At 34.0% G+C, this 25,511-nt stretch overlaps 2 protein-coding genes across 4 annotated transcripts in view; one reads left to right on the top strand and one right to left on the bottom strand.

Moving 5' to 3' along the window:
* The first annotated feature begins 2,362 nt into the window (after positions 1-2,362).
* Positions 2,363-25,511, top strand: part of LOC126728606 (11-beta-hydroxysteroid dehydrogenase-like 3) — a 77,211-nt gene continuing 54,062 nt past the window's right edge. The window contains exons 1-3 of the mRNA XM_050434404.1: positions 2,363-2,545; positions 3,720-3,912; positions 4,325-4,413. Of these exons, the coding sequence (XP_050290361.1) occupies positions 2,363-2,545; positions 3,720-3,912; positions 4,325-4,413 (465 nt within the window). The remainder of the gene's footprint in view (positions 2,546-3,719; positions 3,913-4,324; positions 4,414-25,511) is intronic.
* Positions 7,909-23,650, bottom strand: LOC126726811 (11-beta-hydroxysteroid dehydrogenase A-like). Of its 3 annotated transcripts, none has more exons than XM_050432177.1 (6): positions 23,246-23,650; positions 19,449-19,641; positions 19,128-19,213; positions 10,387-10,518; positions 10,181-10,309; positions 7,909-8,307 (listed from the first exon to the last, which is right to left on the bottom strand). In XM_050432177.1, the coding sequence occupies exons 1-6, from the start codon at positions 23,426-23,428 to the stop codon at positions 8,104-8,106; spliced, it is 927 nt and encodes a 308-aa protein (XP_050288134.1). In that variant the 5' UTR covers positions 23,429-23,650; the 3' UTR covers positions 7,909-8,103. The 3 variants fall into 3 exon arrangements, with proteins under 3 accessions (XP_050288134.1, XP_050288135.1, XP_050288136.1); XM_050432178.1 differs by having other exon boundaries at positions 19,491-19,641; XM_050432179.1 differs by having other exon boundaries at positions 23,251-23,434.

Here is a 25,511-nt window from a genome sequence, read left to right as displayed (position 1 = left end):
TATATGTATAGATGTATAAAAATATACTTATATAAACTTGATATTAGATTATGTAGGTTTGAATTTGTTATTTATTTAATGTACGTTTGTAATTAAAGTCATAAGAGATTAAATCATTATTTATAACTTAATGATAGTATAAATAGTTTGATTTGTAGTAAAATATTATATAATTTATAAGTTCATAAACATAAATTATTCTAACTTATTAACTAAAATAATATAATTTATGCAATAACTTTTATTTATTTATTATTATAGCATATATTTGTGAATAGGTAATAAATTTTAGTTGTAGTGTACTAGTTTTTATTATATATGGAAAAGAAATAAGTTAATCAAGGAAGTTGAGTCCATAGTATTAGGTTGGTAAACCATAAACAAATGTATCCATATTGAAAAGTCTTAGTGCGTCTTGAAGTGTGCTTGAAGTCTTTTTCAATTCCAAGACAAGACTAAGATTCAACTCAAGGAGAACTGCTAGTTATGTGATCTTGATGCATGTTGGACATTAAGCAGCTTGACTGATCAAGATTCATTAAACTTGATCCATTGAGACTGTACGTTTTTAGACCCCTTAAAACATAATTGGATTAACCTAGTTAATTAGCCAAGTGATTACTTAGTTCAAATTTCAGATCTAGGTTAACACAATCATATACTCATATCAATGTAAAGTACGGAATATAAAAAACACGAAGATATGATGACCTAGGAAACCACACCGGTAAAAACTTGGAGAGGATTTAACCTAGCTATCCTCAAGGTAAGCTTGAATCCACTATGAAAGAATCGAAGTTTTACAATAGCGACTTAGACCACTAACATCCTATTGCTACCCACCAGTAGAAAACTTACTGACACGACCACGTGACAGCTCCGAGACCACGAACTCCTTCTTTCTTGGATTCTCCAGCAAGTACAAGCACTCCTGCTTGTGTATCTTTAAGATTTTATTGCAGCAACTGAATGATCATCAAACTCTCAATGAAATCTCCTTCTTGATAATCCTAAGCATGTGTGAAGGCAACCACCTCTCAGATCGCACAAGAGATTCACACACACAGCAAATAGAGCAACCTCAAAAACGTGGCTAGGGTTTCCCTTTTATACCTAGGGCAAAACATAAAACCCTACACGTCATATGGGCTTAGGGTTGAGTTGGAAATTTTGTAGAAAAAACATTTTGCCTGACTTTCAATCGGTCGAGTCTAATTCTCGATCGATCGAGCCAGATTGAATTGCACAATGAATTCTACAGCAGCTCGATTCCAACTTTACATAAAACACATACTTTAAGCAAGTCTAAAACAAGACTAAAAACCTGTTTTGATCATGGATTGCCAATAATACATATTAGAGTTCTAATACATTAGTTCCTAAGTACTTAGAACCTAACAGAGACCAATTCTCAACCAATCAAAAATATTGTTGAACAAAATCCATGTTTAATTAAGTTTTTAGGAAATGATGGATTTAATCACTTAACCACATAATTCTAACATCACTCGTAGAAGAATTCATGGTCTTGTAGGTTGGTAACTAAGCCCACATAGTAATTTTTCCATCAATTTTTCTATGTCACCATATGTTGTGTTATTTATTTAGTTGTTCATTGTACTCCATATAGTGTATCTTATACTATATGGTAATTAATCTTGAAATCAATCTAAATTCATAAAAAATAATTTGTTAAAGTTGAATAATTCCGCTTTAAAATAAAGGTGAAAGTACATTGTTGGTCTTGAGGTAAGCGTTTTTGGTCCTTGAAATTTCAAATGAGCTCTATTGGTCTTTGAAGTTTAAAAAATGAGTACTATTGGTTATTATTTTATCTTTCATTAGCATTTTTGCTTACGTGGTTAATGAAACAATGAAGTGGCATCTTTTAAGTGATGTGACAGTACTTAGTGACTTGATTTGTATTTTAACCTAAAACAGAAATCTAGGGGCCTAAATTAGGCCCAATACTCACCATTTACTCAGGAATCTAGCCGAAAAAATATGTATATATAGGTGCTAGATTTGACAAAGTAGGCCGCAAATTTTATTTCATCATTGAATTCCAAAACGGCACTTTATTATTGCCCACCAATGAAATAAATATTAGGTTGAAGCTAACTGAATGGCTAATTAATTGTTTCTCAAAAAAAAAAAATAATAATAATAATGGCTAATTAATTCAAGCCACATTTTCACATGTACAACATCATTCTTACATCGCAATATAACATTACAGCTACACTGTTGTGAATGTTCTAGGTAGCCAAGTCCTTGGAGTTTTTAATATAAATAAATAAATAAATATATATATATATATATATCTCTCTCTCTCTTTCTCTCTGTTCATTGTAGCAAAGCTATGGATTTGCTTCATAATTTATTGAACATTGTACTCCTTCCTTTAACTCTCACTGTGTTATTTCTCTTCACGCCTCCATTTCTTTTTCTCAAGTTTCTTTGGTCCTTAAAAAGATCCATATACTTTGAAAACGCGGCTGACAAAGTCATACTGATTACGAGAGCATCTTCAGGAATTGGCAAGGTATTTATATTAATATATATATAGACAGTGGCAGAGGAAGCTTATTTAATCCCTCCTATTTTTATCAAATTCATTCCCCAACTTAGAGATTTTATATATTTATATGTATAAAAGTAAAAAATATAATGTTTAATATTATATAGATGGTGAGTCACAACTATGAGACTCGATTAAACAAGTTTGTGGCAGAACAAGCTCACGAGAACATTATTATGCTTGAGCTCAACTTATTTAATAATTGACCTTAAACTTAGAGTTGAGATTGACTCATTTTATAAATTAATGAACACATACAAATTTGTTTGCATGAGAAATGTAAATTATTTTATAAACAACTTAGTTTATTTACAAAATAAGAAGTTAATTTTCACTTCTTCGCAATGTGAGGCTAAGCATACCGGGAAGGACATATTCCATCCTGTGGATTAAGTTCCACTTTGTAATGGGTGTAGAGTCGAGCTTACAAGTGTATAAGTTACTGAGAATTCCTTCTTTGAGTGGACGTAGAACCAACAATAAACCACATTTACATATCTATGTCATTCATTCAACTAAGCAGAACAAAAGAAAGTTATATATATATATATATAATCAATACAACTTATCAATTTATAAATTATTTTAGCACATCACACACACTTCTACGAGCTATGTAGAACCAACACTACTAAACCACATTTACTTATCTATGTCATCCATTTAACCCAGCAAAACGAAAAAAACAGTTTCACTATATTTCATTATAATCAATACAATTTATCAATTTATAAATTTTAGCACACCCCACACCCCACACTTCCACAAGATAATATCTTGAGAAGACTCCAATTAAGGAGTATATGTTATATTAATTCTTCATTTTTTTACTATATATTAAGGAAATGGATTCTTAAACTTTTTTTTTTGCCATGTGAAGCGTGAGGGTATATAATATATTCAACATATTTCTCGTACTATTAAATAGCCTTTATCCCCTTCGAAATTTCTTGGCTCCGACTTTGTTTTGTTGTGTTTTTTTTTTTTTTTTTTTGGTTTTTTTTTTGGGAACTAGTTCAAAAATACTACTAAATAGATACTTCACGTAGTGATGGCTCTAGCCTTTGTTAATATATAGATATCTAACTCCCTTATGCATTGGGTATTAATGTTGCATATTGACTTTGTGAGTTTGAAGCATGTTGCTTACGAGAACGCAAAGAGAGGTGCTCGTTTAGCCCTTGTTGCAAGAAGAGAGGACTGTCTTCGAGTAGTAGCAAATAAAGCCCGCAAGCTAGGATCACCAGAGGTTATTGTGTTATGCGCCGATGTTTCCAAAGTTGAAGAATGTAAGAGATTTGTTGATGAGGCAGTGAGCCACTTTGGACGATGTAAATATTTGGCTTTTTATTTTATGTTTTCACTATGAGTTTCAGCTTGTAAAAGTAATGTAGAAGTTGATATCATGACTTCAAGACCTACTGAGTGGATGTGCAACTTAATTATCATTGAAGAAAATTGTGTGATATGTAATTTGGTTTTTAGACCTTTACATATTTACATTATACTTGCAGTATAAATTTACATTGTAGACACAAAAAGTAGTAAATGTTGTATACATTTACAAAAAGTGTATAATATTTACCACTTTTTGCAAATGTGTGCAACATTGTCCCTTTTTTGTGTCTATATATAATGTAAATTTACATAGTAAAAAGAAGAATCTCCCTTGGTTTTCTGTGGCTTTGTGGAAAAAAAAAAAAAAAAAAAACTTATGTATGATGGATGGGGTTTTTGGAACAGTGGACCATTTGGTGAATAACGCTGGAATACTACAACTACACTGCTTGTTTGAAGATTTCACCCAATTATTTGATATTGCTTCAGTTATGGTAATAAGACCATAACACTGTAACAGCTCTTGTTATTGGAATTTAAAAAATGAATGGTGATACCAATTGTCTATTAGATAATGTCATCCAATATTATTGCATCTCTAGGCCTAGCGTTAACCACGTTAGGATTCTCTCTATTTAAAATTGTTAGGTTCTAAAGACTTAAGATTTTATGTATTTAGAATTCTAATTTGTATTGTTGGCAAACCATGATCAAAACAATGTGTTTAGAAGTATTTTAGTCTAGTTCAAAGTTGTGCATTTATGTAAAGTTGGAATTGAGTTAAAGCAGGAAAGCATTGTGCCTTTCGGCCTACCTCGATCGATCGAAGCTCGGGCAGAATGATTTTCTGTAGTTTTTTCCAACTCAGCCCTAGGTGTTTTAAAACGTTTTTAGGGTTTCTTATTTGTCCTAAGTATAAAAGGAAAACCCTAACCATGTTTTAGTATTGCTCATAATTGCGGTTTGTGTAAATCTTTTGTGAGATCTAGAGGAGCTTTTCTTTACACAAACTTAGGGTTTTCAAGGAAAAGATTTATCTACACCTTGATGATCAACTCAGTTGCTGCCATTGAAGCTTAAAGAAAACACAAGCGGGTGTGCTTGTATCTGGTGGTGAATCCAAGAAAGAAGGAGTCCGTGGATTCGGAGCTTGCACGTGGTCGTGTCAGTAAGTTCTACTGGTTGGTAGCAATAAGAAGTTGAGCGTGGGGGCTTGTAAGTCTTATTGTATGAACTTCGATTCTTTCAAGATAGTGGATTCAAGTTTACCTTGAGGATAGCTAGGTCAAATCCTCCCCAGGTTTTTACAGGTTTGGTTTCCTGGGTGATCATATCTTATATTATTTATTTTCCGCTGCTTTGCATGATTTGATTTTTGTTATTGTGATAACCTAGACTTGTTAAATTGGACTAAGTAACAACTTGGCTAATTTCCTAGGTTAAATCAATTGTTTTTAAGAGGTCTAAAAACCATCAAGTGGTATCAGAGCGGGTTGCTCTTTTGTTGTTGATCTTTTGATCACTGAGCTGATCCTTGACCCCTTTGTTATGGATTCTTGGAAATTCTTTTTGCTTATTCATCAACTTGCTTATCTTGTGTATTTGTCTCTTGTTGAGTTAGTTAAATCTTTCCTTGGACGTCTTGGTCTTATCATATGTGGTAATAATTATTTGTGTTATACTGCCTTAACCACCTTACAAGCACGTGATTCTTGTCTTTGGTATTTGGATGGTGGTTGTTCCAAGCATATGACAGGAAACAAAGGATTATTCAAGACCCTTTTTGAAGGAAAGATTGGGACAGCCACTTTTGGAGATGGAAGCAAATCTATCATCAGAGGCATTGGAACTGTGGACATCCCAAGGTTACCGGTCTTTGAAGATGTTTGGTATGTTGATGGACTGAAGGCAAATTTACTCAGTATCAGTCAGATTTGCAAAGTAACTTCTTATTTTGTAAATAAACTAAGTTGTTTATAAAATAATTTACATTTCTCGGGCAAAAAAATTTGTTTGTGTTCATTAATTTATAAAATGAGTCAATCTCAACTCTAAGTTTAAGGTCAATTATTAAATAAGTTGAGTTCAAACATAATAATGTTTTTGTGAGCTTGTTCCGTCACCAACTTGTTTAATCGAGTCTCATAGTTGTGACTCTATCTATATAATATTAAACATTATATTTTTTTACTTTTATACATATAAATATATAAAATCTCTAAGTTGGGGAATGAATTTGATAAAAATAGGAGGGATTAAATAAGCTTCCTCTGCCACTGTCTATATATATTAATATAAATACCTCGCCAATTCCTGAAGATGCTCTCGTAATCAGTATGACTTTGTCAGCCGCGTTTTCAAAGTATATGGATCTTTTTAAGGACCAAAGAAACTTGAGAAAAAGAAATGGAGGCGTGAAGAGAAATAACACAGTGAGAGTTAAAGGAAGGAGCACAATGTTCAATAAATTATGAAGCAAATCCATAGCTTTGCTACAATGAACAGAGAGAAAGAGATATATATATATATATATTAAAAACTCCAAGGACTTGGCTACCTAACAAAAGAAAGAGGATTCAATTAACTTACTTTGGATGAAGTACATGTGAATTGTGATGTGAAAATGATGTTGTACATGTGAAAATGTGGCTTGAATTAATTAGCCATTATTATTTATTAATTTTTTTTTTGAGAAACAATTAATTAGCCATTCAGTTAGCTTCAACCTAATATTTATTTCATTGGTGAGCAATATTAAAGTGCCGTTTTGGAATTCAATGATGAAATAAAATTTGCGGCCTACTTTGTCAAATCTAGCACCTATATATACATATTTTTTCGGCTAGATTCCTGAGTGAATGGTGAGTATTGGGCCTAATTTAGGCCCCTAGATTTCTTTAGGTTAAAATACAATTCAAGTCACTAAGTACTGCCACATCACTTAAAAGACGCCACTTCATTGTTTCATTAACCATGTAAGCAAAAATGCTAATTAAAGTTAAAATAATAACCAATAGTACTCATTTTTTAAACTAGACCAATAGCGCTCATTTGAAATTTCAGGACCAAAAACGCTTATTAAGTAAACCTCAAGGACCAACAATGTATTTTCACCTTTATTTTAAAGCGGAATTAATCAACTTTAACAAATTATTTTTTATGAATTTAGATTGATTTCAAGATTAATTACCATATAGTATAACATACACTATATGGAGTACAATGAACAACTAAATAAATAACACAACATATGGTGATATAAAAAAACAGATGGAAAAATAACTGTGTGGGCTTAGTTACCAACCTCCAAGACCATGAATTCTTCTACGAGTGATGTTAGAATTATGTGGTTAAGTGATTAAATCCATCATTTCCTAAGAACTTAATTAAACATGGATTTTGTTCAACAATATTTTTGATTGGTTGAGAATTGATCTCAATGGATCAAGTTTAATGAATCTTGATCGGTCAAGCTGCCTGGTGTCCAACATGCATCAAGATCACATAACTAGCCGTTCTTCTTGAGTTGAATCTCGGTCTTGTCCTGGAATTGAAAAAGACTTCAAGCACACTTGAAGACACACTACTACTTTTCAATATGGATACATTTGTTCATGGTTTGCCAACCTAATACTACTCAACTTCCTTGATTAACTTATTTCTTTTCCATATATAATAAAAACTAGTACACTACAACTAAAATTTATTACTTGTTCACAAATATATGCTATAATAATAAATAAATAAAAGTTATTGCATAAATTATATTATTTTAGTTAATAAGTTAGAATAATTTATGTTTATGAACTTATAAATTATATATAATTTTACTACAAATCAAACTATTTATATTATCATTAAGTTATAAATAATGATTTAATCTCTTATGAATTTAATACAAACATACATTAAATAATAAAAAAATTACAAACCTACATAATCTAATATCAAGTTTTATATAAGTATATTTTTATACATCTATACATATAAACATATAATGTCATATATACTTAACTCAAACTTTCATAATCATGAACTTGTTCAAGAATACTTTATTTTATTTGAGCTTGGCTTATTCATAGTTGAGGGTAAAATAAGCTTAAGCTTAGCTTATTTGTTAAACAAATGAACATATTTAAGTTTTTTTCTCACGTCAAGCTCAAACTGTCTATTCATTTACAGCACTAGTCCTTCTTTGAAGTCCAAGGCCAATTGACAAAAAGTGAGTGGAAACACCATTCAAATACTTCAGGACACAAGGTTTTGACCCAAAATCCCGCCTTCATCCAAGATGGCTCAGTCAAATACATGTCTCCACTGCAAGTGCTGTCCAAAATTGCCTTGGCACACCCTTCTGTTGTCTCAGTTGGGATCCAGTTAGCTTGAGCCTAACTAGAAATCACATTAAGAAAATGAAAAAGATACCTCTTTTTTTTGAGAGAATAAGAATTGAATTGTAGATAATTGAAAGTTCAAAAACGTGTACAAAACACCTTTGAACGTTTAGACCCCAAAATTACAACTTAACCAATACAAGCAATATGTCAAACAACTAGTGTGCGGAAACTTAACACATGCTATAATACGAAATTGGTTAAAGACTATCTAAGCCATAACAAAATAAAATCACAGCAGATAATAAAAAGGCAAAGATAGAGAGGAAGAAAGATGCAAACACAAAGACAACACGCGATGTGTTATCGAAGAGGAAACCGAAGTCCTCGGCGAAAAACCTCTCCGCCGTCCTCCAAGCGGAAAACAATCCACTAGAAAATACAGTTGGGATACAAGGACAGCAATAGACCCTCCAAGCCTAATCTACCCAGTGCACCTAAGCCCTCCAAGCTTCTTGCTCCAACGAGGTTGCGCCGAACCTTTTTCTTTTCTAGCTTCCCGGATTCCGCTACTAGACCGTAGCATCAACCAATGAAGATTGGTTCCTTCTTAACTGCTTCCCAGAAATCCAAACAACTGTCTCACAGTGATGATGATGGTGAGAACCAGGTTTGGTATAATGCCTCTCAAGGGTTTGACAATGGAGAGGAAGAGAGTAGAGGAATTTGAAGAGACTATAAGGTATAGATTGTGGGTGAAATAATCTTGTTTTTCTTTAGGGTTTCTCTCTCAAAATTCTCTCTGGAAGCTCCCTTTCAATCGTGGGTAAAAGGGGTATTTATACTGGAGTGGGAGAGGAATGTGAAACGTCAGGTTTTACAAAACAGGGGTGGCTCGCGGCTTAACCTTGCGGCTTGACTAAGTCGCGAGATCCAGTCGCGAGTTAACCGTATGGCCAGTTGTCCTGTTTTGTCCTGTAGTGCTCCAGCTAGCATGACTGTTCATCTTCCAGCATGCTTGGCATGTGTGCTGCTTCTGGCGACTTGCAGCCGCGAGTCACCCGCGAGTCCCAGCCGCGAGTCTCTGTTTTCTTGCACACTCTTGAGCAATCTTCACTCTATCTCACTCACTACCCCTACAACAAACCCACCTAAATACAGGGTTACTAAATGCTGAATTACAAGCAAATTTGGCACGGAATAAAGCCAATTAGATGGTTGAATAAATTCAACCTTACAATTGACTAAGTTGGCAATAGAAATCACACATAGTAGAGGCCATTACCAATTTTTATGCTGAACAGGGTACAAAATGGTTAGCATAGTTATTGTTAGGCCTAGGTACTCATGTTGTCAGATAATCATCTGGTCGAACTCCAAACAACTATCAAGTCTTAAGTTCAAAAATTTGAGGTTGACTATAGATTCTCAACAGATCAATTATGGTCAGAATTGAACAGTGTAATTTGTGTTATGAAATAGGTATATTCACAAAACAAAATCAAGTTCACCATCAATCCCTTGAGGAATTGGCATATGTTAATGATATAAGCACAAGATTTTCTTGCACATCCACATGGGGGCTGGAAATATTTAAAAATATATATATATATGAATACAAGCTTTGGTTTGATTGATACTGATAGGCTATAAAGAAGAGCTCATTTTTGTCTAACATAGGTGAAAAATAGAAATTAGGCATCATTATGCTTTGATGTTCTTCCAAAACCTTCCCCCTCTTTTCCATGAACTCTAGCCATATACCAATAGCTGATGCTTTTTAGAAAGAACATATTTTCAAAGATCTTAGAAACCTCTTGGTATGGGTTAAACACCTCAATGCATATAATATAAATGCAACAAAAAATGGTAGGGTAAACAATTAGCTAAGTTAGATAATTAACAATATACTTTTTCTAAAGCCTACCTGTAAAAAAAATTCGCCTTGTGTTATTTCTGACTCTATTTTTCCAGGACTAAGAATTGTAATTCCAATATCCTGTCCAAATTCAGTTCTCAATGTCTCAAAAAAGGATATCAGGGCTACCTTGCTTGCCTGAAACCATCACAGATTTCACAAGCAATTAGTGAGAAGGAAAATATGGGAGTAACACAAATTACGAGGTTTCTTACATTGTAGAAGCTCAATCCTGGAGCACCTAACCATGCTGCAGTTGAAGCAATTACAACAATCTTCCCTTTGCTTTTTCTTAAGTGTGGAACTGCATAATGGGTGCTATACACTGAACCCCAGAAATTTATGTCCTTAACAGCATGAATTTTGAGTCAATTAGGGCGAGTATGCAACCTAAAACTCAGACAAAATATAGTTTAAAATTTTGAATTCTAAGGTTTGCAATTTTGTTGCAAAGTTTTTTGGTGTGAATAGCCTGAAGGATTTGAATTGAACCACAATACCTATTTCACTTTGACAAATATGTAAATATTGGAATATGATTCTCTAAATTTTGCTTGAAATATGGAGAAAGTTTATTTCACTATTAAGGTTTTTTGTTTTTTAGTGTAAAGTTGTTATTTACAACTATTTTGTGTTGGCTTTAATTCCGTGCCAAATTTGATTGTAATTTTGTTCAATATTATGTACCCTGTATTTTATGTGGGATTCCAATGTATGGGTTATGTGTGAGAAAGAGTGTGAAGACTCAAGACAACATTGAAGATTAATGGAGTTTTCACGGGTAGCTCGCAAGAAGACTTCCTGCGAAGTGAAGCCATGTGCACAGCACATGACTGGAATGCGAAGAGTCATGAAAGTTGGTTTTCGCAAGTATTTTGCGGGTTAGGCCTTCCCGCGAGATACCCACGAAATTTTATGTTTTGCCATTTTGACATATCTACTCCACTATGTCTTCACCCACACTATATATACCATCATTACCCACATATTGAGAGGAGTTCTTTTCAGAGAGAAAACCCTAGCCATAACCCTTGAGAGTTAGAGATTGTCATACCCATAATCCTCTACACAATCCATTGTGGTTTTCCTTAACTCCTACCTCTCCATGTCCAAATCCTTGAGAGGTTGATAGCCCAAATACTTACCACACCCATTTTGAGTGTAAAGTAAGATTTTGGTGCTGCTAGAAGCATTGGAAGAAGCCATTTGTTTGGTGGATGCAATCTGGTTGAATTGCGTGATTCGGAGAGCTAGAGAAGACAAGGCTTTGTCAAGTCAGTTAGTAGCAGGAGCTTGGAGGGCTCAAGTACATGGGGCAGACTAGGCTTGGAGGGTCTTTTGTTATTCATGTACTTCAACTTATTCTCTAGTGATCAATTTACCGCTTGGAGGGCAATGGAGAGGTTTTTCACCGAGTACTTCGGTTTCCTCTTAGATAACATGTCTCGATGTTATCTGTGTTTGCATCCTTCTTCCCTACTCTTTTAGCTTTCATTTTATTGTTGATATTTGATGAATATGGCTTAGAGTAGTTTACTGTTTGTTCGCTCACATTTACTTTATTCTGTACTTAGTTTAAGTTAGAGTAAAATTAACCGAGCTGTAATTTTTTATTTGGGGGCCTAAACAGCTCTTGTGTTTTCACAAAAATTTGAGCTTTCAATTGGTATCAGAGCGGGTGCATTTGTTGTGGTTTCATTACCTAAGTGCGATCCTAGACCCTTTTTGAGATGGATTGATCTCAATCACTTAATGCTCCTCCATACTTTGATGGGAGTAATTATGCATTTTGGAAAGTCCGTATGGGGGCGTTTCTATGTTCCATCAATGATAGTGTTTGGGATGCTGTCAAGATAGGATAGACTAGGCCAGAGTCCGCAAAATCCTCATGGGATAAGGCAACCCTTGCGGCAACTAACGCTAATAGCAAGACTTTAAATGCTATTTTCTATAGTGTTTCTCCTGATGAATTTCACAGGATCTCTCATGTTATAATTGCCAAGGAGGCATGGCAAATCCTGGAGACGACTGATGAAGGTACCAAAAAGGTGAAGGACACCAAGTTGCAAATGCATACCACATGCTTCGAGGTGCTAAAGATGAGTGAAGACGAGTCATTCGACTCATTTTATGGGAAGCTAAATGAAGTGGTAATTGGGAAATTCAACTTGGGAGAAAAGATGGAGGACTCCAAGATTGTGTGGAAGATTATACGATCATTGCCGGAGAGCTTCCGTGCAAAGGTCACTGCCATTGAAGAGAGCAAAGACCTTGATGAGATTAAAATTTAAGAACTCTTCTGTTCTCTTCAAACCTATGAGCTATCTCTACCATCACAAAGGAAGAGCAAATCTCTTGTTCTTAAGAAAATCAATGAGAGATTGAAAGCTCAAGACTCCTCGGATGAGGATGAGGTTGAAAAGGATGTGGCGTACCTTGCTAAGAACTTCCATAAGTTTTTAAAGTTCAAGAGAGATGGGAAGTCATTTAAGAAGGGCAAATTCTCGAATTTCAAGAAGGACAAGAAAGACTTCAAGAAGAAGGATTCAAAAGATTCCTCTCCATCTCAAACGGTCACGTGCTTTGAGTGTAAAGGGCATGAGCATGTGAAGAAAGAATGCCCCACGTATTTGAAAGCAAAGGGTAAAGTTTTTGCAACTACCTTTAGTGACTTAGATGGCTCTAATTCAGATTCGAAACAAAGTTGTGACGGAGAAGGAAATTACTTCGTATTTATGGCCATTGAACCAGTGGACTCATTGGAAGATTTGAGCCTTCTAATGGAAGAATTTGGTGAGTACACCGAAGTAGGGTCTATAGAAATTGGGGAAGAATTCGATGATGAAGACAAAGGAACAAAGGGATTGCAAGAATCCTATATTCCCTTCTTAAGAAGATCAAAGAGTATGCGAGAGTGGCTAAGGCAGCCATCAGAAAAATGAAGAAAGATGAACAAGACTACAAGAGCATACTCTTGAAGTATAAAGAAACGAAGTGTGAAGTTGAGGCACTGAATGAAGAACTAACTGAAGCCTACTCCAAGATCAAGTTTCTTGAGTTTGAAGTGATTCAAGCTAATGCCAAAGTGAAGCGGGTTGCCTCCAAGAAGCTTGATGAAGTGCTTGCTCATCAAAAGCCTGCTTCTGACAAAATTAGTTTAGGATATATTTGAGAGAGTAGTTCAAGTGCCAATGTGTCCAAGGAGATGAAGATTGTTAAGGCTAAGGAACCAATGGTAGCAACTCCAAGTGTTGAGAATGTGAAGGTGGAAAAAAAAACCAAATGGAACTGCTCAAAAGGTTTTGACAATACCTCAAAACCTCAAAAACCATTTGTGGCCAAACCAAATGCTAAAGGGAAGTCTCTCCCAAAGTCTCAAAAAGGTCCTTAAGTTCAACATTTTTGCCACCATTGTGGAGTTTGAGGACACACAAGACTAACTGCTATAAACTTCATGCATTGAAGAAAGTAGATTCTCAAAGGCTAAGAGGACAAGGAAAGGGGAATTGGAACACCAAGCAATCAAAAGGGCGAGAAGCTGATTTCGATTTTGGTGATGTGATGAAGATAATAGATACCATCACTTCTTGTTTGGCAAGCCTCAGTCAAAAGTTTGAGAATCACAGCTCTAGTACCCGATCCTCTAGGGATATCACCCCAAACGCACATGCCATGTGGATGAAGAAGGGTACACATGCATAAGTATTAGACCATGTCCATGCATTAATTCTTCCTATATGTTGTGTCTATGGTTGGTTGTTCACCTATATATATATATATATATATATTTTATTTTATTTTTTATTTTAGCATGTCTCTTTTCAAGCTTGTTTTGTTCTTATTTTGTTGATCTTACTTTTCATGTTCTGTTTTTTAGTGTGTTGAAAAATTCAAAAACCCTTAAAAATTGAAAAATCTCCAAAAGGTTTGATCACTTGTGTTGTGTATATCACATGTGAGTTTGGCCTAGTACCTTCATACTAATGGCATGGTGCGTTTATGAGCTTAACTTGTTATATATGCACATCTATCTTTGTGGGGGAAAATCTTGACATCTATGTGTAATTGTTGTAAATTGATCTTCAAGCTTGTCATGAATGATTAGTCAATATTCTTGATGGTTTTGATACATGCATAGGCTTGTGCCTATATATCTTCCCACATCTTTATGTTTTTGCTTTATAGCTCAACAAATGTCAAATCTTGAAAAGAGATAATGAGCTGCAAAAGTCGTCGCACATACTAGTATTTGACTAGGAAAAAAGGAAAGTGACTTGTATTGAAATGTATGGTGCCCAAAAAGCCAATGGCTTACTCTCAAAATTGAAATATCAAATATTTTCAGGCATCGATCTCAAAATGAGATGTACTATTCTTAAACGATCAAAAGTTATGAGTTGATTGAAGCCAAAAGAAATGCTTCAAAATTATGTAATCATTTTCTTGTGGGAGGTCATATTTGTTCATTTCTATAACTGAGATATACCACTTGACTTAGTATTAGTTGTGTATGACTTGATTGAATTGTTCATTAAAGCTTCACTCTGGACTAAGGACTATTTTACATTTGATACTCACACACAACACACAAGACTTTTGTTCAATTAATGCTTATTTCATTTGTGTGATTGTACATGTTCAAATGTGATGTGTATACTCAATTGCTTGTCGATCAAACCCAAAAAGATTTTTGAGTATTTTATATGTTTTTGAAAGTTTTTTTTATACTTTTGTGTTTTGAGTTTTTGTTCAAATTGCATTATTCATGTTTGTCATCAAAAACTCCTTCAGAGGCCTTTTTGTGAGAAGCTTGAGAGTAAGTTCTTCCGGCGAAAATAGGCTAGGCAAAGGATGAAAACACCAAACTTTAGACAGAAACTTTCGCGACTAAAGGTACACATGAAAATTTTTGTGCTTCAAAGGCATTTTTTGCAAGTAACTTTGCGAGAAGCTAACTTGTGAAAAACACGTGTTTTCAGTTTTAAAGGGTTGATGAAGACAGTTTTTCAAACACAATTATTTTTCCTTCACTTTGGTTCCCTCGAGCCTCTCTCAACCCAAAACCTGTTTTCACTCAAAAACCCAATCAAATCTCAAGTGCAATCTTCTCATAATCATCTCTAAGGTATGTTTATTCAATCTTTTCTATTTATTTACTTAGAATATGCCTTAGATTCTAGGTTTTGCTTGAGTTGGGTTCGGTTTGAACAAGGGTTGGGAAACTTTAAGTTTTGTCAAAAAAAATTCAATTTCTTGATTGGGCTTTGTCCCATTTGGTTTGTTTGTGTTTGTGTTGGCCCTTTGTGGCATTTTAACATGTATTTAGGCAAGATTCACTCATGGTCATGTATTCTTTACATGCTAGTTGTGTTGGTGCACACCAAGTGTTTGATAAAATGCCCAAAAGGCATTTTGGTGTTGTCTTGGACTCCAGTAAGTACCAAACTTTGGGGATTACCATGATTATACATGTTTATCATATTTTGATCATTGGTTGCATGTTTTATACACTTTGACCTAAATGTGCTTCATCATGCCTTACACATGCATCACATAGGCACACCACATGTATACTTGATGAACACACTTGTTCACTTATCATGTTTTGCATATCAATCATGCTAGATATATGTTATTACATGTTTAGCTCTTACAACATGATTTGGTGACATTGTTTATGTTTTTTTTTTTTTTTTTGACTTTGTATTTGTTTTATGGACTATGTTACTAATCAAGTTTGTGTTTTTTGTTCTGTGTTTTTGCACTTGTTCCTTTCTGCTTCGTGAATGTTTTTGCTGATGTCTCCTACTAAGAATTCTGCCACAAAGAAATCATCAAATCATCCATGCTCGGACTCAGCGAATTTTCGAAGCATTGAGGTAAACATGGCCTACAACGACTTCTACAAAAAGGCAACGATCATCATGGAAAGGGTTGTAAGAATGGAGACCCTTGAAAATACTTCCATTCTTGAGGTATTCAAGGAGAGGACATGGACAAAGCTGTTGAACCCAAGTGGGAATGTCTTTGCCGACATCATAAGGGAATTCTTTACAAATGCCTTTGTGGAAGGGGAGCGCATAAACTGTTGGGTAAGGCAAAGAGAATTCATTATCACAAGGGAGTCCATTCAAGAGGTATTAGAAGTTCGTCCACCATCTCAACAAATTTCTATACAATATGATGATAGATTGGATTCTCTTGAGCCAATGGTGAATCTCCTCGGTGGCTCTCTAAAAAAGAAGTCAATGAACACAATTCCTTTCACCTGAAGATGAGGACATTGGCTTATATAATGATCCACAACCTCTACCCAGTGATGAACTTGACCACATTGTCCGGACCAAGAACTATTTTCCTGTATGATCTCTTCACACATAAGGAGATCGACATATGCGGTCGCATATACTACCTCCTAACCAAAAGCATCACCAAGAGGAACTCAAGAACAATCTTGCCATTCCCTAGTCTTATTATGGCTTTCATAGCAAAAATAAGGCTGAAGATTCCAAGCGGTCTTACCATCATGCAAAGGGACTATCCGATTGGTGCTTAAATGGTGACCTAAAGCAAAGCCCACATAACCGGACCAAATACTGGCATTTCTCAAATCCCAAGGGACAATGTTGAGGAAGAAGGTGGGGACACGAAGGAAGAGATTGACAGGTTCACATCAGCCTCGAAGGGCTCTGCACAACCATCTTCCCAAGCATTAGCACGGGGACTCGATCGTCTTGATCATCTCATTGCAAGGATTGAGTAGATGTATGGTATGTTGGAATCCCATGTGCAGCACACCTCAGATCAGTTTGCCTATATCGAAGGCTAGATTACTACGCTATCGTCTCAGATTGAAGACATGATAATGGAGCAGCGGCAGCAACAAGAGGGATCTAAATCAGAATCTGAGCAGTTCTAGGCTCTTTGGCCATTTCAGTCAAAAGGGGGAGAAAGTTTGAGGTGGAGATGCACAATTTGAGGGGGAGCATAGCATTACATTTTGAGGGGGAGCATAGCATTACATTCCACAGACATTGGTTCATTTTGGTGGTGTTTTAGTAGTTTACTTTGGTTTTAGTAGTTTACTCTCATTTATCTTTATAGTCTTTATAACTCTTTGATATTTACATTGCTTTCTTTTAAAGCTTTAAAGTACTCTAGTTCAAAACTTCAGTTTATATTTAGTACTTTGTGTTTTGTATCTTTGCTTTGTAGCATTTTTAATTACTTTTAGATTATGTTGCATTATCTTTGGTACTGCACACTTGTGCCTTTATTGGATCGTGTATCCTTGGTGCAAATACTTCTTGTATTTTGCATTGGTTGTGTGTTGGACACGCAATTGATTTCTGCATTGCTCTTAATTGCATTGCGTGTCTAGATGATCATTTACCTACTAAATGTTTAGTGTAGTCATTCTTTAATGACTGTTTTTGTTTGATCAAGTTATGCTTCATTGTTTATATATTTTTTATTACCTTGATCGCATTTTACTTGCTTATATACGTACCTTGTATTCAACTTGTCATAAGTTTAATGAAAGTTTTGTTTGTGTGCAAGTATTTCAGGAGACAGGTGTATACGTGCAAGTGCTTCACAGCTTCTAGATTAGGTGTGAGTGAATTTTGCCACTGTTCCCAAACTCACGTTTAAGTCTAGAGTCTGTTTTAGGGGTTTTGTCACGGAATAGCCAAAGGGGGAGGTTGTAAAGTTGTTATTTACAACTATTTTGTGTTGGCTTTAATTTCGTGCCAAATTTGATTGTAATTTTGTTCAATCTTATATACCCTATATTTTATGTGGGATTCCAGTGTATGGGTTGTGTGTGTGAAAGAGTGTGAAGACTCAAGACAACATTGAAGATCAAAGGATTTTTCACGGGTAGCTCGCGAGAAGACTTCCTGCGAAGTGAAGCCATATGCATAGCACATGACTGGAATGCAAAGAGTTATGACAACTTGTTTTTTCGAGTATTTCACAAGTAAGGCCTTTTTGCGAGATACCCATGAAACTTTCTGTTTTGCTATTTTGACATATTTACTCCACTATGTCTTCACCCACACTATATATACTATCATTACCCACATATTGAGAGGAGTGCTTTTTAGAGAGAAAAACCTAGCCATAACCTTTTAGAGTTAGAGATTGTCATACCCACAATCCTCTACACAATCCATTGTGGTTTCCCTCAACTCCTACCTCTCCATATCCAAATCCTTGAGAGGTTGATAGCCCAAACACTTACCACACCCATTCTGAGTGTAAAGTGAGGTTTTGGTGCAGCTAGGAAGCATTGGAAGAAGCCATTTGTTTTGTGGATGCAATCGAGCTGAATTGCGTGATCCAGAGAGTTAGAGAAGACAAGGTTTCGTCAAGTCAGTTGGTAGCAGGAGCTTGGAGGGCTCAAGTACATGGGGTAGACTAGGCTTGGAGAGTCTTTTGTTATTCGTGTACTCCAACTTATTTTCTAATTGATCGATTTACCACTTGGAGGGTGGCGGTGAGGTTTTTCGCCGAGTACTTCGATTTCCTCTTTGATAACACATCTCGGTGTTATCTGTGTTTGCATCCTTCTTCCTTACTCTTTTAGCTTTCATTTTATTGTTGACATTTTATGAATATGGCTTAGAGTAGTTTATTGTTTGTTTGCTTGCATTTACTCTATTCCACATTTAGTTTGAGTTAGAGTAAAATTAATCAGGTTGTAATTTTTTATTTGGGGGTCTAAACAGCTCTTGTGTTTTCACACAAATTCAAGCTTTCATTTAGATCTAAAGGTTAATTGCAAAGATTCCTAATACCGTTAACAATAAGCCTAGACATGCGTTAATTTTCAATATTTTGTTGTTTCTATATGGTTAACAATTGACATTATTTAAAACACAATAGCTATCACTATTCATTCTTAAATTCTAATAAAAATCACAATAACAATCATGCATGCTAGTTTTATTACCATAACTGAAGCAATATCAGAGAATTGGGTGAACACTTCAAACAAGCGTATTTGTACTACCCCAGCATTGTTCACCAAATGATCCACTGTTCCAAAAGCCACACCAACCATAACACATGAGTTACAATTTTTATTTATTTTTTCACAAAATTTTGTAGAAAATGAAAACACATTGCACAATATTATTTATTGATAAGTTAATTATATACACATGCACTCAATAGGTATTGAATTCACGATATAATCTTTTACCTTACTTTTACAAGGGAAAATGTGTCGTTTGAGTTAAGACATTGTGAAAACAAAAAATAAGACACTTACATCGTCCAAAATAGTTCACTATCTCATCAACAAACTGCTTACATTCTTCAACCTTGGAAACATCTGCATGAACCACAACAACCTCTGGTGACCCTAGCTTACGAGCTCTATCTGCCACTGCTTGAAGACGATCTTCTCTTCTAGCAACAAGGGCTAAACGAGCTCCTCTCTTTGCATACTCATAAGCAACATACTTCAAACCCACATAATTATTGTCACATTACTATCATTGATCAATCTATATATTAACAAAGGCACAACTAGAAAATTTTCACTAGGGCCAAGTCTATGTAGTGGTACGAGAAATGTTTGTATTAATTATTTGTAAAACCATTCATAGTCAAGTGACAAGACACTATAAATGTGTTAAATTAATAAATTGATGATTTAAAAAAAAAAAAAAAAATCAAGGATATCTAAACCTCTTCGAGTATCTGACTTTTCCCTCGGCTGTATGCAATCTCCTTGTCCCACACACACCGGTTTATTATAGGGAGGAATCCCTTAAGGGTGGCACCAAGACGTTGACAAGAGGTTTCAAACCCAAAATCTCATGAGGTCTTAGAAACCACTAATTATAATGAAATATAGTGCTTATTAGAACTTTTTTTTTTTTTTTTTCCAACATAGTTGAATGGATGACATAGATAAGCGGATGTGGATTATTAATGTTAAAAGGCAAAAATATAGTAAAAGAATTTGAAAAGTTAAAAAAAAAAAAAAAAAAATTAAAAGCTTAAAATTTTCACATGATATTGTGATTGAAGTATCTACACTCTTACATGATTCCACCATTGAGTCATTGACATCACTTTATTTTGTTAGTGTTAGTGTAATACTCAAAAAAAATAAATAAAAGGAGGGGTATTTAAGTAAATTCGTTTATGGGGTCAACTTTTATAATTAATATTACTAAGAGGTTTTTAAAAAATAAGGTTGAAACCCTAGTTTATATAGTCTAATTTTAAGTCAGCGTATATTGACAGATGTTTTGAGGGAGGAGACTACCCAAAATACTGAAGTAGAGAAGATTTGACTGCACAATAGAGGTAAGAGCCTAAAAATCCCTGCTTGTCAAATCTAAACTTTTTTTAGAATTAGATTATTTTATTTATGTGAGTATTTTAATCAATGGTGAAACTATTTATTTATTCAAGGATTTTAATGATGCAAATGAAGAAAAGTTTTGATTTATATTTTAGTAAATTGGATGCTACAACTTGCAGATTTCTCTGTGCTTAGCATCTAAAATTTTTATGTATATATGCTCCAATGCGATAAGTAGCTGGAAGTTGTGGATTTTAGGCGTGAGGTCTAAGGTCAACTTTCTACACAGTTGGTTGTTTAAGGAACTGTACCCAAATTGATAGAATTGGAAAAATAAAAAATAAAAAATAAAAAATAAAAATAATGAAGAAGAAGGAAACTGTAAAGTAAGAGTAGTACACGCCCATGTCATCCTTGAGTGACATAGTACTACACTACTCCTAGGTGCTAGCTTAATCTTGTAAGCGGTGGCAGAATATATATATATATATATATATATATATATATATATAATATTATGATTAGGTGGAGTTTTAGGTGTGAGATAAGCAGACAATTATGAGAGATTTTCTGATACGTTATAAGTCTTTCTTGAATTTTATGATTATTGAGTAGATGGTACTTGTAAATTGTTAGGTGAAATCTAAGGATTTTAGAGAAAGTGTTGGAGAGAAGTTTTTGTGGTGAGCTAGCTGAGATAAGTAACCTTATCCTAATTAGTTTTGTCTCTGCATAATTTAACTACTGAAAATTGTTTACAGTTGTTACTATTTATTTCTATTGTATTAATGATTTCAAGTAAAGAATGGATAAATTCCACAAATAAATATGAGCATTGAATATATGATTTATTTATTTAATTGTTCCTTTAACTATATTGATTTGAAGTACAGAATATAGAAATATCATAAATATATTTGAATACTGAAAATATGATTATATATGTATATATATGTACTTGAATAAGATATATTTTTGTTAGAAACTATGATTTCATATATATATATGATTATGGACAAATTGACTATGAATTGATTTTGATACCCAAACTAATGGGGGTTATTCATTGGTATTCTGATACCCAGCCAATAGGGGTCATTCATTGGTATTCTGATACCCAAACCAATGGGGGTTATTCATTGGTATTCTGATACCCAAACCAATAGGGGTTGTTCATTGGTACTCTGATATCCGAACCAATGGGAGTTGTTCATTGGTACTTTGATGCTCAGTCACGGGGATATAGCGTGACTATAGTCATAAGGTTGTTAAGAATATGAATTACGTTTGAGTATTTGAACCCTTTTGAGTCCTTAAAACTACATATGTGATTTTGGAAATGTTTGAGTATTTAACTAATTTGAGTCACTTAAAGCTGCTTATGTATTTTTGGAACCTATTGTAAGTTATAACTTTTGATATATGGAAAACTGACTACTTTCTAAACCATCTATGATATAATTGTGAGATTAAAGTATGTGATCTATTTGCAAAGTATTATTTTAAGATCATGAAACTCCTTTAGCTATTTTTGAAAACCCATAGCATAGTATAACTTTTGAAGATTCATATTACATCTTATTACTTCACAGATCTATTGTTGGATAGAACTTATTCGGATTTGATTATTTATTGAGTTGTCAACTCACTCCGCCCCTCTTTCTCTTTTCAGATTTTGACCAGGAAGAGTAGCATATGTTTGGGCTTCCGCTGGGATGTGCGCATGAGTGAAGTTTAGGAATCAATGGAATAAGATTTGAACTTTTATGTTTTAAGATTACCATTTGTGTAATCCTTCAGACTTAAAGGATTTAGTTTATTTTTATTTGATGCTGAAAGATTATTATTTGGAGATCTTTGAGAATTTCTTTATTGAGGATAATTTTTTAAATTTATTGATGTAATTTTCTTGAGGATAATTATTTAATTATTTAAGAGAGCTTTACACACTTGTAGAGTGTAAACTTTAAAAGTGTGTGGCTGTTGTCACGTGCCTAGCTCTTACTTGGGTTTGGGGCATGACAGTTAGGTTCTATGGAATTAGGAACTAATGTATTAGAACTTCATTTTGTAATGTTGGCAAACCATGATCAAAACATTTTAGTCTTGTTTAGACTTGTTTAGACAAATAGTTAGTATTAATCAATGTTAAATTATGTACCGATTCTCCCAAAAGCTAAAGTTATTGGGATATAGTAAACTAAATCATTTAACCACAAATTCCATCACTTCCCCTCACTTGTGGGCCGAAACTACCTTTTTAACAGATGAGGTCTAACGAGTGGGATTTTAAAAGGGAGGTAGAGCAAAGGAGACATGGGCTGCTCTGATACCATGTTAAATCTCTGATTCTCCCAAAAGTTTAAGATATTGGGACATGATAAATTTAATAATTTAACTACACAATTCTAACAATTACAACATGTCATTTTGTGTCAAATTTTATTAAAACTATTATAATGTATGTGCGATGTACGACTTAATTGAGAATTATATATAAATAAATTAAAGTTATATTAATAATTAGTGAATCATATAATAAAAAAACACATTAATTTTGTGAAGTGTAGTAGGTAAATTTATTGAGCTACTTCATCCAAGCAAGGTATGTAATGTGTAAATTTATTGAGCTACTTCATCCAAAGTAATTAAACTAAATATTAATTTATTTTAAATTGCTAGAAAATTTTTATTTGAAATAGAATTTAGAAAATTATTGGTTTGACTAAATATACATATAAAAAAATTACCTCACCAATTCCTGAAGAAGCTCCAGTGATGAGTATGACTTTAGCAGCCACATTTTCTCTATATATGGATCTTTTTAAGGACCAAAGAAACTTGAGAAAAAGAAATGGTGGCATGAAGAGCAGTAATACGGTGAGAGTAATAGGAAGGAGTACAATGTTCAAGAATTTGTGAAGCAAATCCATATTTTTGCTTCAATGAACAGAGAGAAAGAGAGAGATATTAAAAACTCCAAGGAATTGGGAACCTAACAAAAGAAAGAGGTTTCAACTGGATAACGTTCATTATAATTTGGATAAGATTTTGGTATTTATAGCTTTCACAACTTCAAAATGATCACCAATTTGTCAATTTAGCGAAGAGGTGGCTTTACGTTACTTTGGGATCTCACATGAAGGACTTGAGATAAGGTACATGTAAATGTGATGTGAGAGTGATGTTGTATATGTGAAGACGTGGCTTCAATTAAACCATTAACTCGGTTAGCTTGAGCCTAATATTTGTTTTTGGCTGGAAATATTCAAGTAGGGACAAAGTTTGTTTTTAAATTGATTTGGACATTGGGGGAATATTTTTTAACAAGTTATAAGATCATCCATATGTATTATTTAAACTAATCGCTAACCCGTGAGATGCACGGGATTGGCTTTTTTACCTTTCGTCAGTCATAACTTGATAACCCATAGCAAAACTCAAAATCCAATAGAGAGAAGCGGTAACCAACAGAGAAAGATCTGATAGAAAAAATGAAGAAGATCGAGAGCAGAGGAACACGCAGAGACCACAATGAAAAAATTGTATTGCAAAGCTCCCAAGAAACAAAGTAGAAGAAGAGAAGAGACCATGATACAAAAAGAGAAGCATCAGATTGGCAGATTTGGGATAATTCTAAGGAAGTATTTCTGGCTTCTGAAGTTGTCAAAGAGTTAAGAATTTATCAAAGAGCATAAGAGACGTTGGACAGAAAAAAGTCGGGGTTTTCAAAGCTTTCATGTTTGTGGGTCTTTAGATGCAACGCGATGCGATGCTTGCTGTTGGTTTACCATGAGTTTGATCGAGGAGGAGCTGGTAGAGGAGGAGTTGGTAGAGAAAGGCAGGGAAGCGATGGCAGAGCATCGGGTTTTAGAAAACTTTTATTACGTTTTTTTTTTTGTTTTTTTTTATGTTTTTTTTAAATATTATGCTGACGTGGAAATTTGTGGGAGCTCCAAAAGCTTCGGTTTTATATGTATATATAGATAAATTACATGATTAATTAAAAAAATTATGTAACTAAAAACAATGCCGACCCAATTACTAGTCGAGTTAAGCGATCACCAAAGAATCCAGGTGGAATTAGACCCCCAAATATTAAATGATAAGTGTATCTCTTTATATGTGAGTATTAATAAAGACTCAAATATTAGCCGACAAGTAAAAATTATTATCAAAGAAAAAGAAGAGAGATGTTAGAGATATTACAAATTTTGATTATTCACCATTTGCAGAAACTTAATTTTGACATTCATTTATTATATGATTGAAATGTCACCAATCATATTTGTGACGTTAGTCTTGTAAGCATTTTGTAATAAAAATTGTAGTAAATTAACATTTTCAAAAAAAAAAAAATTTGATAAAAAATATTTTCGTTGGATGTGATACTATCCGTTTGTTTTCTCCATGGAGTTTTAGAATGTAAAAGTTCTTAATCTCCCAGAAGCTAAAATATACACACACTACTCTCAACAAAAAATATTGAAATCAAAAAATAATCTCAAACCTTAATTTTTAAAATTTTTTTGGTGCAAATTGCTGAAAATTTTGTCACTCTCCACTCAAAGCATATAATATAGTTTTTTTTTAATAAATTTTTTTTTAAAGCTTCTCTGTAGCTGTTGCACTTCCAAACTTCTTCTCTGTTAAGCTTGAGTTCTGTTAAGTCCTTGTTTTTGTTGACTTATTTGCATGCCAAATTTATTTGTATTTTCTTCTCAATTTTCATGTATTTTGGGTTAATTTGTAATTGGATAGAAGTACTTGAGCCTTGACCACTATTGCTTTGAGGAGAAAGGTTCACTAATGAGATAGAGTGCGGCCCGTGAGATGGACACATGGTAGAAAAAGGAACAACCTTTTTCAGTGTAGCTAATGAGCAACTCACGACCAAGTCACGCCCGTGAGTTGCTTGAGAATAGAGTCTAATCTTGTGTTGGGAAATGTAAGGTTGAAGTTATTCAACCATCTAATTGGCTTTATTCCGTGCCAAATTTGCTTGTAATTTAGTAT

The sequence above is a fragment of the Quercus robur genome, chromosome 5 (assembly GCF_932294415.1).
Source record: "Quercus robur chromosome 5, dhQueRobu3.1, whole genome shotgun sequence".
Taxonomy (NCBI): Eukaryota; Viridiplantae; Streptophyta; class Magnoliopsida; order Fagales; family Fagaceae; genus Quercus; species Quercus robur.
This window is presented reverse-complemented; position numbering and strand designations above follow the sequence as displayed.